Consider the following 12,292-nt stretch of genomic DNA (forward strand, 5'->3'; position numbering starts at 1 on the left):
CTCAAGGCGGATTACACAGTGTAAAATAGTGCAACCAATAGCATTAGGCATGATAAGCAACATAATAGGGCTGGGATTGCAGAAATCTGAACAGCATAAGCATTAAATATGACATATTAAGTAGTATATGGTATTACATAAGTAGAAATACAATGCACTGAAATCAAAGTAATGCATTTAGCAACAGGTAAGACATACCATGCACTCTGGAAAAGTCCATAGACCTGTTCTGTTCCTTGAAACATCTCCTGAACCATTCTGCTATAAAATAGTCCTATTACGTTTATAAAAATGCCTTCCTGAAACAATTCTATTTTCTGAAATTTGTGGAATGGTGTAAGTGTGGGTGGGGCATTCGATAAGGTGGGGGCCACTACAGAGGATGCACGTCTACAGGTAACTTTGCAGGGTGGTACCTGCAGAAGACTGTTCAGATGAGCAAAGTTGTCTTGGCAGAGCACAAGAGGAGAGGGGGTCCCACAGATATGCAGGGCCCAAGGCCTTGAAGTACTTTATATATGATGGCCAGCACCTTACACTTGCTCTGTTCTGCTCAGAGCAACATGCAGCCAACCAGCCATCAATTAAAATGTGTGTGGATTCATGCACATTCTTCCTTACTCCCGCCGCCCCCCCCCCCTAATTTCTGGAGCTACTGGACCTAAAGTTATGCAGGTGGTGCTGGAGGGTTGCGGAGAGAAAGGGGCAAAATTGCTCCCCACCACTTTCTTCCATGAGTGTGGTGCTGTAGGGGCAATGTCATCCTCCTCTCTCCCAGTGGTTACAAATGATCTTTCCAGGGGTCAAAAGGGACTACTGTGGGGACAAGCGTAGGAAAAACTTCTACCCACCAAGGAGCTTTCCACTGATAGTTGGACCTAAGCCAATACTGGAAGAACTGTAACCGATCGTAAAAAGAAGAGTAATAGTGAAATTAATGTCTTTCCCATCAGAAGGTCCTGCAGTTTAGGCATAAATATATACATCCATTCAAATAACAAAACAGGAACATATATGAAATAAAATGTTTCACCTTGAGTTTAAATATTTCTTTTCTCCCAGCTTAACTGATCTACTTCAAAATTCTTTCCTAGCAGGGAGTACTACTTTCCGAAGAAAAATATTCTTTCAAAGGTGACTGATCCCTCCTTACTTCCCCCTTCTGGGTACATAAGAACATAAGAGACGCCAATGTTGGATCAGGCCAAAGGCCCATCCAGTCCAACACTCTGTGTCACACAGTGGCCAGAAATACCTGTGCCATCAGGAGGTCCAGCAGTGGGGCCAGGACATTAGAAGCCCTCCCACTGTTGACCCCCCCCAAGCACCAAGATGCTCACCCAGTATTATTTACTTGTAACAGGTCGTGCCATTCAGATTCCTTCTGGAAGAAGGAGTCAATACAGCAACTGGGTAAATGCTGGAGCTGTCAGAGCACCTCAGCATTAAAGCAACAAGAGAAAGCTCTCTGCCTGGTGGGGATTTACTTAGTGCACTGGAGGAAGGGGGCTCTAGTCCACGGAACCCCTTATGCTAAACGTGCCCCTAGACCCCTGCTTATTTTTGTTGCAAGGGACTAGAATGGCGACACCCCTGGAATTAATGTCTCTGGTACTACAGAAGTCTGAAGGCACTAGCTAATGGTCTTTACAAAAATCAACAGGTCTTCAAACCCATGTAACACATTGAGGAGTGGTGTGCTGGTGAAGAGAACACTTGAACTGAAAACACAAGTTAAGCATTCTGGACCCACGTATAGTCACTGGAGTTCATTTACCTCCTACCCTTTGAGTTAACGTAGCTTTGGTGCATGCCTTTGATGGCCCGCACATGTCCTGTATTGCATATGTTGCTTGGCATCACCTTTGCCCTTGCTGCAGGAAAACGTTAGGAGAGAAAGCACTCTTCAAACTGAGCGTGTCTCCACTCGATGAATGGCGGGAAGCGGCTTTCCCCCCTGTCAGCAACGATTCTGCTTCTTTGATCTCCATGGCTCTCTTATAAAGCTCAGCAGCTTTCTCGAAATCCCCTCCTTCGTAGCTTTGAGAAAAAGGAAATGGGGGCTTAACAAAGATGAGATGTGAGCACAGTATCTGGCAACACGCACCTCAACATAAAGACCAGGGGCTCATTTGTAGATAAGTGAATGCCTTCTGCAAAGGGGTCTGCCGCTGGGTGAAACTGGTCATCTGAGGAGTGCCAGCTGCCAACACGGAGGCAAGAGGCGGGAGTGCGAAGGGTAGGGTGATTGGGGCAGTGGGATGCAGGAGAATACAGGAGCCAGCCCACAATGCGCACCACCTATTCCTCAAAGTGCCCTTGCCATGAAGCTAGGTGCAGGAACTCTCAGGAGCATAAGAGTATTTGCAAATTCCTCTAATCCAGCTCCATTCCCAAGAACCAGAAAGTCTCCCTGAGTTGCTGGTTTCTATGTGCATGGAACTTCTCTCTATACAGGCACATCCAACCACCTAAGCTCTTGCCTACAGGCTCAATACACCCAGTTATATGACTCACTCCTCGGTGAGAACTAGATCCTTCTAACAATCTGTTGTTCTTCATAAATTCCTTTTTGAAGTCATTCCCACTTCTCACACTTCCTAGATGTACTTTTTTTTAAAAAAATCACCTTTTGTGAGACTTTACTACTAGTTAGACCATTTTATTCCATTGTTTTCTGCATTAACTTTTAAAAAATGGACTCTACAAAACAAACATGGTCTGTTACGTATGTCACAGCATAGATCTGTTGGTAAAAATCACCCTTGATTGTTATTTTAGATTGTCTGCTATTTGCTTTTGAATGGCAATCAGCTGAAAAGAGGACACTGTTTAAGAGCTGTAGCAGAATTTACCACTTGTATCCAGATTTCTGCAACCTGCTCTAGAATATCCCCAAAGCCAACAAACATGTATGGTGAAGATTCTCCTACCAAGTCATCAAATCTAAAGGTGCAATTCATATTTTAAAAATCCTTAAAAATTTGCCATGGACCTCAATAGAATGTAGGACCACCCCTCTCTGTTCCCTCTGCATTGCTCTGGTCCAGACAGTGTCTCCATCGTGTGTGAACAGAACTTCTTCCCCCATTGCAAAACTTCCCCCACTCACTTTAATGGAGGTGGCAGATGCCTATTTTGACTGGTTCCTCATGTAAAAGGAACAGAGGCAGCCTGTGTGCATGCTGAAGCACACACAGTGTTCAAATGAGGGGTTGGGCTAAATGGTAATTTCCAGTGATGGAAGGGCTTTCCAGCAGCAGAATGGGATGTTCTTGCCTTCCCCATCCCACAGCGGGCCAAAACTTAGGGGACAGAGAAGAACATAAAAGGAAAGATTTGGGGGTCTCTAGTGAAAGGAGAGAACTGGTGGAAATTACCCCCACCTGCTTTTTTGTTAGTGGGAATTTATTGACAGATCCAGCCCATGACCTGCACATGGCAAGTTCATCAGTTAAAAGTTACCTCAACACTGCCAAATTTTTTAATGTTTCTCCAACACGAGGGTGCATACGTCCAAAGCTGTCTTCATAAATCTTCAAGGCCCGTTCATAAAGCGGCAACGCCTCAAGGTGTTTTTTCTACAGATGGCATAACAATCAGAGGGGAAAAAATCCTTAATAGGACTAATAGTCATAAAACATTTGTTGTTTACATTATTCTCAGTAAAAACATCCCTTAGATTTGAGTCGACATTGAAAGCTCCCTTAAGGATCTAAATATCCAATTTTCATTCATGCTTGCACCTTCTGATTCTGTTGAAAATCGTGAAAAGTCTGAGTACAAGAGAATAAACTGTTCCTGTGCTTCTCCTGAATGACCATAAAAATCACAGCTTGGGAAGATGGGATGAGGTATAGAAACCTGGCGTCGCTGCCAAATTGAAAAAAAAATGCATACACCAATGTGCTTAATCTCATCAAGAGAGGCCAGAACAAATACAAAAAGCACGATTAATACTGAAGAAGATAAGGATTGCGTTCTCGTAAACCTGCCTGAACGTGGACCTTGTCTGAATGTGGTCCTCATCCCACGGAATTGTCGACTAGGCCATGGGATACAAATATTTCATCCCATTTCTGGCATGATTAGGCAAGCATCAAAAGGCTGCCTCTTCATTTTCCCAAAACCTTAATAGAGTCAGGCTCTCGGCTGAGTCCAATATAGGCCAAATCTGACCCACTGGGCACAATCCACAAAAATCCATGTGCAATACCACTGAAATAAGAATTGCATAAGAGCATGGGAGACGTTCCCAGCAGATTGTTCACTAGTGGTGTGGAAAGAATCATTTGGATCAGACACTCGGGCATTGCAAATTAGTCTGCTTGACACGCAACCATGGTAGTACAAGACTTGGTAAGGGCATTGTTAATGGGCAAGCATCCACAAATCCACGTGGCAAATCCTCTGGCGAAAAGGATGCCAAGCAGCAAACATCCCTGGCTCCAAGTCTCTTGCTTATACTGTAATATGGACAAGATTAAAAAAAATAGCAGGAGAGACTCCTGCTGCTTCTGATCACAGTGCAAATGAGAAAAAAAATGTCACCCCAAGCCTTCCAGCAAGTGCAGAAGGTGTGGTAGAGATCGCACAGTCTAATTATCGCTGATGCGTGAACAGCATGGAGAGAGTCTTGCTGTTTCTTATTCAAACCTCAGCATAAGGGAGATAAATCCCGGCTTCTCCCTAAACCCATCTGTGCATGCTCATAAACCGAAACAAGATTTGTGGACTCCTGACACTGACCTTCCCTAAAGAAGCCTGGAGTTTTCCAGCTTGCAAGGACTAGAGCTGGTCTCTAAAAAGTGTGCAAGAGAAAAGCAGGCAGAAACGAAACTACACATTGTTACCAGCACTTATTGATACTGCACAGTATAAGACCCCCTCCACATGCTTCCAGTCCATCTGAAGGTAAGAAACATACCTAAGCCCTGCCTGTTTTGAGTCACTGATGAAGTTGCAATAGGTTTGGTCTGAAACATGTTTCCTGATAGGCTTTACTCTACCATTGAGCTGTAGAATATTCTAGAATACATCTAGTCAAATATGGGTAACCCATGTTTTTAAAAAAGTGTGGGGTGGAAAACCTTACCATTTGGCAATAAAGAACAGCCAAGTTTACCAAAGCAGTAGCCACACTTGGGTGCTTTGGACCGAAAGATTTTTGCCGGATTTCAACAGCCAACTCGTACAAAGGAACGGCTTTGTCCAGCTTTCCCTAGGAAACAAAGCAAATATGAATCATTCATATGTCACAAGCTAGTTTCGGTCCAGCAATACACCACACTGAGTGATGATTGGGGGGGGGGCAATTTCCATTGATTCCTCCCACAGGACCCCCTGACATTATCCCTGGGTGCTCCCTGTGGCACTTTGGAGGGGGGGCGGCTAAAGTGGAAGGGGGAGGTGGGAAAGTCCTATTCTCATTGGATACAAGGCAATATGTTAGATGGGACCTTGGTAAGACATAAGCAAAGAACACAAAATTTCATGAGAATTACAGCAACTCTCACCATCGGGGGGGGGGCTAAAGTGGAAGGGGGAGGTGGGAAAATCCTATTCTCATTGGATACAAGGCAATAAGATGGGACCTTGGTAAGACATAAAGCAAAGAACACAAAAATTCATGAGAATTACAGCAACTCTCACCATCTTCTTGTAGAGAACAGCAAGGTGTTTCACAGTGTAAGCCAAAGAGGGATGGTCAGGTGCCAGTGCTTTCTTCCGGATGTTCAGTGACTTTTCGTACAGCTCCTCTGCCTTGTCATAGTGCTTCTTCTCATTGTAAAGGGCTGCTAGATTATTCAAAGACTGGGCACAGTCTGGGTGGTCAGGCCCAAGAACCCGTTCTCGCATTTCCAGGGAGCGTTTCAAGAAAAGTTCTGCTGTCCTAGAAGCACAAGATCATCTTGATAATATATCTATGCATACTGGCACAACGGTTCAAAAGTTCTATCTAATGCTTCTTCTGTTAGAAACCTGTTTTGATAGAAATGTTCACTTTCTCTGGAGAAACTAGAAACTGATACTGCTGAGAATTTTGTCAGAGTTAGACTATGTGTGAAAGTCACTTGCTTGGTTTCCTACCCACTCCCAACTTTGGTTCTTTTGCAACATGGAGATTGCAATTTTCCAAGTAAGACCAGGGGTCTCCCATTCCACCAAGATAGATTTTGCAGCTTGTTGGGGAAATTTTTACCAGCCAAGAGACATCTACAGGTAAAGAAGGCTCCAGGCTCCACCCTCTACCCCAGTCTTCCGCTGATGTTTGCAGCTTCTGTGGATGAATTTTGAGTCAGAAAAGGCCTGCGGCGGGAAATAACTGAGCATTCCACATAATTTGGAAGATTCCCACACATCTAACAGGCTACATGGTTCGTTTACACGATGCTCAACTTGGGGGGGAAATATGACTAATGCTAATGACAAGGCTAGTCACAGTCCTTCAAAAGAGCATTATGGCCTTTCCTCTACAAGTGGGTGACGTGACAAGTGGAAAAAGAGACCACAGAATTATTTTATGGGTTGCACACTGCAGCTAGACATCTGACTGGCTTTGCCCTTCCTTGGCTTTCTCCTGCAAGGAGAACGACCGTTTGCAGTGGCAGATTCATGTGCAAGATTTTGCTTACAACATGAGCCATCCTCACCGTCTTAGACATAAGGCTTGCATATGTAGATGTGACATGGGTGCCAAGCAACTCTGGAAACTGCAATTCCTCTAACTTCAGAACTCCTTATTCCAGCAGTTTTGCATATAAGTGAGATAGTTGTCCGACCACTCTGAGACACAGCTCCTAATTTTGCCCCCCAAAACTCCAAGGAATTCTCAGTGTAGGAGATAGACCACCAAACCCAAGAGGGCAGGTCTGCAGGTAGGACAGGGAATCAGAACAATGCTGCCTGTGGAAGAGGGGGTGTACCCATGCAGAGCCCAGTGCCCTCACAGTAAGAGAAGACTCTATCCACTAAGCCCACGTATATTTGGCCTCTCTTCCAACATGATCCTCACTACATTCATATAAAGCAGCTTTCGGTCACTGAGGGGCACTAGGCAGCGGAGCCTGCATAATAAAACCTAAGCTCAGATTTGTGACTTTGGGCCACTACTTACTCAAGGTTATTTTGAAGGTAGTAGAGAACACCAAGTTCATTGAGAGTCCGAGCACTGTCGGATGAGTCTTTCCCCAGAGTGAGCTCCTCTAGCTGCAGGGCTCGTTGGCGAAGAAGAGCAAATCCATACTACGAAAGGGAACAAAGGGAGAGCTCACTGCTCCAGCGTTCTGTGTTTAGGATCCATGCTTCTGCTGCGTTTAGCATTCACGTTTGAGACCACATCAGAAACCATTCCTGTGGATAAAGCTCAACCAGCTTTAGCTTCTAAACTGAAAACAGGGATTTACGAAAGCCAGTCTGCACATTACCTTAGAGCAGGGCTTTTTTGGTAGAAAAAGCCCAGCAGGAACTCATTAGCATAACAGGCCACACCCAACAGCAGAAACTCATTAGCATATTAGGCCACGCCCACATGTTAAAATAAGTGTGGTCATCCAGCCACACCCACCTTTTGCTTCTGTTTACCTTGTTTGTTGCAAAACGCAGGGCTTTTTTTGTAGCAGGAACTCCTTTGCATGTTAGGCCACACACCCCTAATGTAGCCAGTCCTAATGAGTTTCTGCTGTTGGGTGTGGCCTATTATGCTAATGAGTTCCTGCTGGGTGTGGCCAACTTGGGAGCCAGCCGGAACTCCGTTCCTGTGAGTTCCTGCGCCAAAATAGCCCTGCCTTAGAGCATGACAAGCACTTTTGCACCAATTCTCTCAGTCCAAATAGAACCCCTGGAACAAGGCGCTGTAAAAATAACGCTGACTATATAGTACTTCACCCGCCCACACATCATACTTTCTACTAGAATTAGGTCAGGGCTCAAGTCCCTCCTACCACTATTTCCTCCCAATTGCAGCGGGTGAAGACTTTTTCGTTTTGTTTTGTCCTGCATCACTTCAGTGATCCCTCCATCCTGCTCTCTGTTTCAATTTGCTGTATTTTGTAGCTGTGGCTTTTAATCGGCTTTATGGTGTATTTTTACTATGCTTGTTTTAATTTTTATCACTAGTCACCTTAGTGGCTCTGACTGGGGAGAAAGGCTGAATGTAAACGTTGCAAATAAATAAATAAGTGCTGTATCCTCTGACCGGCAGGGGCAAGGGGTTTAGGCACGGCGTTCTTCTCAGCCCCGCATCCAGAGATCCTTTAGCAATGGAGAAGCTGAGGACTGGAGCTGGGATCTTCTGCACACACCGTGGAAGTTCTAGCAGGTCCCCCATTCGATGAAACCCATTGTTCAGGATGGGATTTTTATAGAAGGAATAGGTAAAGGTAAAGGTTTCCCTTGCTCGAAAGCCAGTCGAATCCGACTCTAGGGGTGCGGTGCTCACCTCCGTTTCCAAGCCGAAGAGCCAGCGCTGTCCGAAGATGTTTCCGTGGTCATGTGGCCGGCATGACTAGATGCCGAGGCGCACGGAATGCTGTTACCTTCCCACCGAAGCGGTACCTATTTATCTATTTGCAATATCTTGCTCTCAAACTGCTAGGTTGGCAGGAGCTGGGGCCAGAGACAGGAGCTCACTCCGTCATGTGGCACTCAGGCCTTAAACTGCTGAACTACCGACCTTCCGGTTGGCAGTTCAGCGTCTTAACCACTTGAGCCACCTTTATAAAAGAAATAAAGTTGCAGCAAATCCTCAGAATGGTATTTTTTATAAATGGAATAATAGGGTTTTATAAATGGAATAATAGGGATTCCAACTTTTGTGGAAATGTTAGGCAATTTAATTTTATTCTTGTACTGTTTGTTGTATGGATTATACCATTTTTATTGCATTGTCTTTGAGTTCCGTAATTTGCCTTGATTTTCAGTTAGGAAGGCAGACTATAAATGAAGCATGTAAATAAATACCACAAACAAGGGAAAACTTTGAAATGGGATTGTTGAGCAGTGTTCCAGGAAAGGATCAGCTCCATCAAAGAAATGAAAAGAAGAAATGAGTCAGGTGAGAGGGGTATATGTACTCCTTTAAAAAAAGTAAAGCACCAAATCTCTAATGAGAGATTCAACACTGACCAAAATACCATTCCATCTGAAAATAACCATATTTTGTTTTGTGAAATTTGAAAAAAAAAAGGGATAAATGATGAAAGTAAAGCATCAGAAATATTTTTACCAGGCTGCCTTTCCGCCTCACAGCTTTTTGCTGAATTTTGAAGGCTTTTTTCCTTAGATGTTCAGCTTGTTCATACCTAAAATGAATGGTGCAAATGACATTTGTGAGGCAGGTTAGGCAGAGAGAGAATGGCTGGCCCAAGTTTCATGGTAAGAGGAGATCTGAACCCCAGTCTGAACCCTGCTCCAGTCGAAATCCACTTCTATCCCACCTCTCCTTAAGTTTCTTTTATCAATATGACATATTTAAAACCATTTTAAGCACCACCTATTACAATAATTTGCCCCACCCAAACTACCCCACTTATTGAGGGGGAGCTCCTTCCCCTCCCCGCCCGGTCCCAATGTCCCTAAACACAATTCCTTGCCCTGTGAATTTTCAAGCCCAACTGCTAACAAATTCCTCCACCACCCAAAGCAATACCCTTGATAAAACTAGATAGAAAAGGGCCTTTTCTTTACTTGTTCTGTTTCTGGTACAATGTTGCAAGAGCATCAAGTTCACGAGCAACTCTGAGATGTTCAGTTCCATAAGCATTTTCAGAGATTTCGAGAGCCTGCTTGTACAACTGCTCGGCATTACCAAATTTCTTCCACTGTACATAAACTCCGGCTAATTGATGGAGAGATTGGGCTACTCTAGGATGGTCTGGATCAAGGGCGGTCTCTCGGATCTCCAGGGAGCGCTGCAAAGGAGCAACAGCCTATAAAGGAAACGGGGGAGGGGGCGGAAATCAATTGACAAAAATCATGAGTACCAGGAGGTAGGAAAGTTCTTTGCCAGAGACCATGAAAAATCAAAATACAAATGGGGATCATGATTAGAAAATATAGAAAACTGCAAGAACACCGTGAAGCAAGCTAACTAAATATATTGCATATGTTATGATAAAACAATATAATCCAACACAAAATGAATAATAGGTATTCAATAGAATTTATAAGCATATAAGGTAGAAGATATCAGAATATATTATACAAAGCACGAACAATTCAAAAATCAATCGCCATCACCAATTTAAGGACCACCTAATGCTGAGTACATAATACACAATATACAAGCTGAAGTCGTCCGGTACGTGCGCAATCTCCAGGTAGATCTTCCATGATGCTTGGAACAAGGACTTCAAGCAAAAATCTATCATCAGCTAAGCAAATCCTGAGAGTTGGCTTGTTTTTCAATTGTTGAAAGCAAAAAATGGGATCTGATACTGTACAAGGTTTCCAAATGTCCTTCAAACAAAACCAAAGGGGGGGGACCTTAACCCAATAAAACTAAATGAAGAAACAAAAAGGTAAGAAAAAAACCTGATGATGGGCCAATAGTTAGAACTTCATATAAACTTATTATAAGTAAAAATACATGTATTTATTTTGAGAAAAGTTTTAAAAAAAACATATAAGGGCTTTCATCAGGTTTTTTTCTTACTTTTTCAGTTCTTGTTCCAAGTGTCCTTCATCTTGCAGTGACACTCACCTGACTGAGAAGGCCCAAGTCCTTAAGAAACTGTCCCAGAGTCTCATAAAGATCAGCCAGAGAGATCATACTTTCTTCTCTCACACAGCTTTTTTCATACAACTTCAGGGAGCTAAAATACTCTGCCGCCATTGAGTTCTTATCTTTTCCCAGAAGCTGCCAATAGCTCAGCAGTTCTGCAAAATGGCCCCTGTAGGCAACAAAAACAATGGATGATCAGTACCAAGGAACAAATCCTAATACAAAAATACCCCAGAACGAAAGAACCTCCTACAAACCATATCATAGACATTATCTGGCAACTATGGACCAAGTTTCAAAGAGTGACATGGTGAGCTTGCCATTCATAGGCACGGGCCGGAAAATGCGGGGGGGGGGGGGGGAGCGTGGCTGTTTGCCCCAGAACAAAGTAACGTGGGGCAGCCCGATCAGACGTCCTGTCGAGGTCCCGTGGTTAGGCGTTAGGTGCCGATCAGACAGCTAGTCTGCAGCACAGCAAAGAAGCAGCATGGCACATTCACACCGGCAATTGTGCCGCACTGCTTCTGTGGCAAACGGAATTTTTTTTTTTGTCTCATCGAAGTTTGCGCATGTGCATGATAGTTGGTGCGCATCCTGTGGGGACTTAAAAAAAAAAACCATCCAGTTTACGAGGGGACATGAGTGGGCGCCGGATGCCACGGGTTTCCAGCGGAAATGCGATCAGACGCCCGCCCTTGCCCCGCGTTTTCCGAAAACTAGTACATTGTACGTGGTGGTATTTTACTCCGCATCTTCGGCAACAAGCCACGGCTTAGCCACGGGTGCACTACATTTCCCAGATGTTGCAGTGTGATCGCGCCCGGAAAATCCACCTACCATCCGTGTTTTTGGCGTGGCAACTTCTCCGTGTGAACGGGGCCATAGCAGGGCTTTCCAAGCCTCCGCTTAAGAACAGCTTGCTAGTTTCACCAGTGGTAGCCAATACAATACACTGGATCTAAAGTTTTTATAGCTTTTCCCTTAAGAACCATTGGATGAATGATTCCTCGGAAATGATACTGACGAGTAGAAAGTATTTATCAGTATTTAGAGATACTCAGACTGAAGGACTGAGGCAAACACTTTCATCAACTATCTCAACCATTTAAGAAAAACCCTTCCTTTTGAGCACACTACCCTCTCAGCTCCAACCTGCAAGCAAAATCATATGTAAGTCATCTTACAGAGCCTGGAAACATGCAGTACCTTTACTACTGGATCTTCCTCTGATCAGCTAAAGTACATAAATAATAGCTGCATAACAGTATAAGTTAGTGTTTGTCTCGGGTATGCAAATATTTTTGTACTTTTTTTTATTTATTTTTTTAAATGTTTATTAAGGTCAAGTATAACTTATAACATGTACAATAACTGCAAAACAGTATACAAAAGTCCTGAGAGTCCAAAATTACAAACCAGCCAGTTAATCACCCCCAAAGTTTTCAACATACATCAACAGTTATAACATACTAACATAATAATTTAATATCAGACTCCCAAACTTGTGGTATTTTAAACCTGACTCCAGTCAGTGGGATTTATACTCAGTGGGATTTATACTATAAATCC

At 43.7% G+C, this 12,292-nt stretch overlaps 1 protein-coding gene across 1 annotated transcript in view; it reads right to left on the reverse strand.

The window, feature by feature from the left end:
• Positions 1 to 1,339: 1,339 nt before the first annotated feature.
• Positions 1,340 to 12,292, reverse strand: part of NPHP3 (nephronophthisis 3 (adolescent)) — a 44,945-nt gene continuing 33,992 nt past the window's right edge. The window contains exons 20-27 of the mRNA XM_015407582.1: positions 10,703 to 10,892; positions 9,688 to 9,929; positions 9,227 to 9,302; positions 7,118 to 7,245; positions 5,653 to 5,893; positions 5,096 to 5,221; positions 3,466 to 3,581; positions 1,340 to 2,040 (exon numbers count right to left, since the gene is read on the reverse strand). Of these exons, the coding sequence (XP_015263068.1) occupies positions 1,860 to 2,040; positions 3,466 to 3,581; positions 5,096 to 5,221; positions 5,653 to 5,893; positions 7,118 to 7,245; positions 9,227 to 9,302; positions 9,688 to 9,929; positions 10,703 to 10,892 (1,300 nt within the window). The 3' untranslated portion in view covers positions 1,340 to 1,859. The remainder of the gene's footprint in view (positions 2,041 to 3,465; positions 3,582 to 5,095; positions 5,222 to 5,652; positions 5,894 to 7,117; positions 7,246 to 9,226; positions 9,303 to 9,687; positions 9,930 to 10,702; positions 10,893 to 12,292) is intronic.

Source organism: Gekko japonicus, unplaced genomic scaffold, assembly GCF_001447785.1.
Source record: "Gekko japonicus isolate JY-2015 unplaced genomic scaffold, Gekko_japonicus_V1.1 scaffold1215, whole genome shotgun sequence".
Classification (NCBI taxonomy): domain Eukaryota; kingdom Metazoa; phylum Chordata; class Lepidosauria; order Squamata; family Gekkonidae; genus Gekko; species Gekko japonicus.